The following is a 3,932-nucleotide window of genomic DNA, read 5'->3' as shown; positions in this document are numbered from 1 at the left end:
ACACGCCGCGCTGTGCTCTTGGAACCCCCCCCCACCCTCCCGCGGACGGGGCGCACGGGCCCCCCCGCCCCCGGGGGGGGGGGGGGGGGGGGGGGGGGAGGGGCGGCGGCTTGCAGGCTGGGTGGGGCGGCCAGGAGCCTGAGCTTCCAGGACGTGGCAAAGCCACCAGAAAGGCTCCACCCACCCCAACGGCATTGGCAAGTGCCTCGGGCACTGGGTCCTGGCTGGGGGCTGTGCACCTGCTGGGCGCGTCCTGGACCCTGGGTAGTAAGGAGTCTACAATCCAGTGTGCGAGCCCGACCAAAGAGGCCGCATGCCGAGATCCGGGGTGGGGGCCTGGGTGGGGGGCTCCTGGCTTGTCCATACCTACACCGCACTTGAGGCCTCCCAGGGGTAAGGGTGGGGTAGGCTCTCTGGGGACCCCGACGTAGGACGGTTCCTGTCCCTGAAGAACAGCTTGTGTAAAGGAATAAAAGTCACCTACGTAATGACCAAGCAACAGAAAGCGACACGTGTGCTGAACGGTGTAAGTTGAAGACAGTTCCCACCTCTGGGGAACACCGGAAGCCCTCCCGGAGGAGGCAACCGTGAGCACATTGCGGCTCTGTTGGGGGGTGGGACGATCTGACCAGGGGCAAGGCCCAAGCGCTGGTGTGCAGGGTGAGGGGACCCCCAGGGGAAGGCAGAGATGGGGGCCCTGTGGGGCTAACATGGGCCCTGATGGGCAGCTTCTGTCTGCTAAGCGCTCACTGCTGGAAAACACAATTCTGACAAACCCTGAAACCCAGGGTGGGTCCTCAGGGATGCTGCTGGTGCCCCCGTGTCAAGCACTATGGGGGCTCGTGGTCGTGAGCTCTCTTAGCTCTGACCCCTGACTCACAGACGATGAGACCGAGGCTCAGAGTGGTCTCCAGGTGGGGAAAGGCAGCGTGTGGGTCCAAGTCTGGCAGCCCGGACGAGGGGCAGCTGGCCTGTCTACCGGGTCCTTTCCAGACAGCTCTCTGCACGGCCTCCGAGGACCAGCGGGCACCGTGCTTCGCATCTCACAGTCGGCGACGTCCCTCCACGTTTTCCCCGACGACACGGCAGGAGAACCCACGCGTCTAGAACGTCACGCATCTAGAAGGTGGTGGGGCCGTGAGCAAACCCACGTCTCCTGATGCTGTGCACGGGACTGCCCCCTACCTGGGGGTGGGGCTGGAGGCCCAGCTGGGACGGTGGGGGCAGGGGTGCCTGCTGTGGGCGTCCAGGGCTTGCTGGGCGTGAGCGGAGGGCTGAGCCGTCGGCCCTCCTGTCGTCCTCGGGGGCCGTCTCACACCCATGCTGCTCCCGGCACATCTGGCCCTTAGGTCCGGAGCCAGGCCTGCAGCTGGGAGGCAGGGCACCAGTCAGAACTGTGGGTGTACTGGACCCCACAAGGGACCCTCAGGAGGGGAAGGTGTTGGGGTCACTGCAGCAACACTCAGGAACTGAGCTGGGGTGAGTTCTGGGCGTGGACACACTCAAGGGGCCTGGCGGGGGGCAACTGCTGAGCACAGTGAGGCCTTGCACGTGCAGGAGAGCCGAGGGTGGGGAGAGACCGCAGAGAGTGTGGGTGGGGGCAGGACAGCCGAGGATCCGTAGGGGAACAGTGGAGGGTCCGGGGTGGGGGACGGCAGAGGGTGGGGGACGGCGGAGGGTCTGGGGACGGTGGATGGTCTGGGGCGGGGTGGGGGAGAGGAACGGCCTGACAGTGCCTTTGCGGATCTCTGCTCCACAGGCGCTGTCCCGTCCAGAGTGAGGGTTTGTAAGACCTGAACATCTCTGCTTACGCACTTGACATTTAAGAAAACCGTGTGGGGCTCCCAGAACACACGAAGTGCTCGTCAGGGTCTGAGTTCTTCGGAAGATCGCGGAATGACACAGGAGAGACGTTTCTGAGAGCTTGCTTAGAAACGTAAAAACAGACACGCGGGACCCAAGACGGCCGGGGATGTGGGAAGGCAGCCACCAGGCCGAGACGCGGTGCTGACCTCAGGACGAGGAGAGGCCGCCAGGAAGGAAGGGGGATGGAAACGAAGTCGGGGGGGGGGGGGGCCCACACCGACCTGCGAGGTCGGGACCCCTCTTCCCTCGGCCTCCCGCGACCCGGCGCCTCCGGGCTTGGCCAGCACCTGTGCCAGGAAGCAGCCGGGCGGGCACAGGTTTAGCGTGAGGTTCAGTTCACGATGAAACGAGACAGGCAGGACTTCCTTTGCTACCGCGTCCTGCTCCACGTGTGCAGATCGCACGGGTTACGGCTGCTTTACGGACCCAGAAGAGTGGGTTCTTTGTTTTTACAAACGTGGGCAGAGCCAGGTGGACGGCCCGCTTCACACCGTGGTCACCCTGCGTGGGGGCCTCCGTGCCGACCGTGGCCACCCACAGCCATGCCGGGCCCACGTCGCCATCTTCAAGCAAAGGGAGGGGAGGCCAGCGCGGCGGTGGCGGGAACAGCCCTCCTGGTCGCCCTGGCAGCGCCCCAGTCCTGCCCGTCGCGTGCGGGTGCGTCATTCCCCGCGACCGTCCCAGTCCCGAAACCCGGACACCACCCCGGGCCTGGACACGGGTACGGCTCCACAGGCCACATGCTGCCTCCGACTCCGAGGGGGCTCCTCTGTGGGGGCCCCCACCCTGCTGGCTTCTCCAGAAGGAGTCTGGGGCCAACACAGGCCGCCAAGTTCCCGCCCTCGCGTCTGTCTGGGGTTCCAGCCCTGGCGTCTCAGGCAGACCCGAGGGCCCGTCCCACAGAGATCCAGCAGCTTCCGTCCCCTGTCCCGTCTGCCACACGGCACGATGGCCTTGGCCACGGTGCAGTCCTGAGGCCGCCTCCCTGGCCCAACACGGACCCTCACCCTCTTACTTCCGCCGTCCCCCCGGGAACTGCTGGGGCTGGATGCCCCGGGCCTCACTGCCCTGCCCCGCCCAGCGACTGGGCCAACGCAGCACAGGCGGACGGCAGACGCCCAGAGGCGGCCAGGTCGGGTGGGCCGAGGGTCAGCAGACTCCCCCGGAAGCAGCGGGCCACGCCTCCTGAGGGGAGGCGGCTCCCACTCCGTCGTGCACCAGGACGACCGGGCGGACGTGCTCTCCACGCCGGTGGCCGTCACCGCGGTCCTACCTTGAAGATGAGGCAGTCGGCCTTGTGCTCGGCGTACATGGACGTGAGCCGGTACTGGCTCTCCGTGGTGACGTCTATCTGGTAGCCCGTGAGCGCGTAGCAGACCTTCCGGAACTCCTGGATCTTTGTGTGAAAGACCTCCTTCAGCCGCTGGTTTCTCAGCTCGGCACTTTCCACCTGCTTCTTCAGTTCTGGGGGCGACAGGGGACAGGGTGAGCTTGCAAACCCGGACCGGATGGGATGCGGGGCGGCAGCGGGGGTCAGGGCCAGAGTCACCGACAGAGGGTCGTGGAGGAGACGGGGTCCCGCCCAGGCAGAGCCCTGACGCGCACGCGCGCGAAGCTAGGGAACGAAGAAAACAAGCACAGGGACGACCCGACGTTTGGGCGCGGAGTCGCTCAGTTAAACGTAAATAACTCTAAAGACAGCAGTGACTCTGAAAACAGCGGGCCTGGTCCCGGCTCTGAGCCCTGATTCGACCCCCGGTCTGGCGCCTTTTCTGAAGGGCAACGGGCAACACAGAGTCCTTCCCAGGGCTGCTGAGGAGGCTTGGGTGGGGCCTGGCCCCTCACGGGCAGTCTTGGGTCTGTACCTGCTGGGGGGCTGGCCGCCCACTCACACAGGCCAGCACTGAGAAGTGGTGAGCAGGCAGGGGGCCTTGACAGTGGATGCCCTGGGGCTTCCTGGTCACATCCCTGGGCCCCCCCCCCCCCCCCCCCCTCCCCGTGCCGGCCCCGGCGAGTGGGCGGCCCACCCCCCCAGCAGGCACACCCCCAAGACTGCCCGTGCGCGG

At 66.5% G+C, this 3,932-nt stretch overlaps 1 protein-coding gene across 4 annotated transcripts in view; it reads right to left on the bottom strand.

The window, feature by feature from the left end:
* MAD1L1 (mitotic arrest deficient 1 like 1) overlaps positions 1-3,932 on the bottom strand; it is a 317,349-nt gene that overhangs the window by 36,080 nt on the left and 277,337 nt on the right. For all 4 annotated transcript variants that reach the window (XM_049638985.1, XM_049638986.1, XM_049638987.1 and 1 more), the window contains one exon: positions 3,140-3,330. In XM_049638985.1, the coding sequence (XP_049494942.1) occupies positions 3,140-3,330 (191 nt within the window). The remainder of the gene's footprint in view (positions 1-3,139; positions 3,331-3,932) is intronic.

Source organism: Panthera uncia, chromosome E3, assembly GCF_023721935.1.
Source record: "Panthera uncia isolate 11264 chromosome E3, Puncia_PCG_1.0, whole genome shotgun sequence".
Taxonomy (NCBI): domain Eukaryota; kingdom Metazoa; phylum Chordata; class Mammalia; order Carnivora; family Felidae; genus Panthera; species Panthera uncia.
The sequence above is the reverse complement of the archived record's forward strand: the minus strand, read 5'-3'. Positions and strand labels throughout refer to the sequence as shown.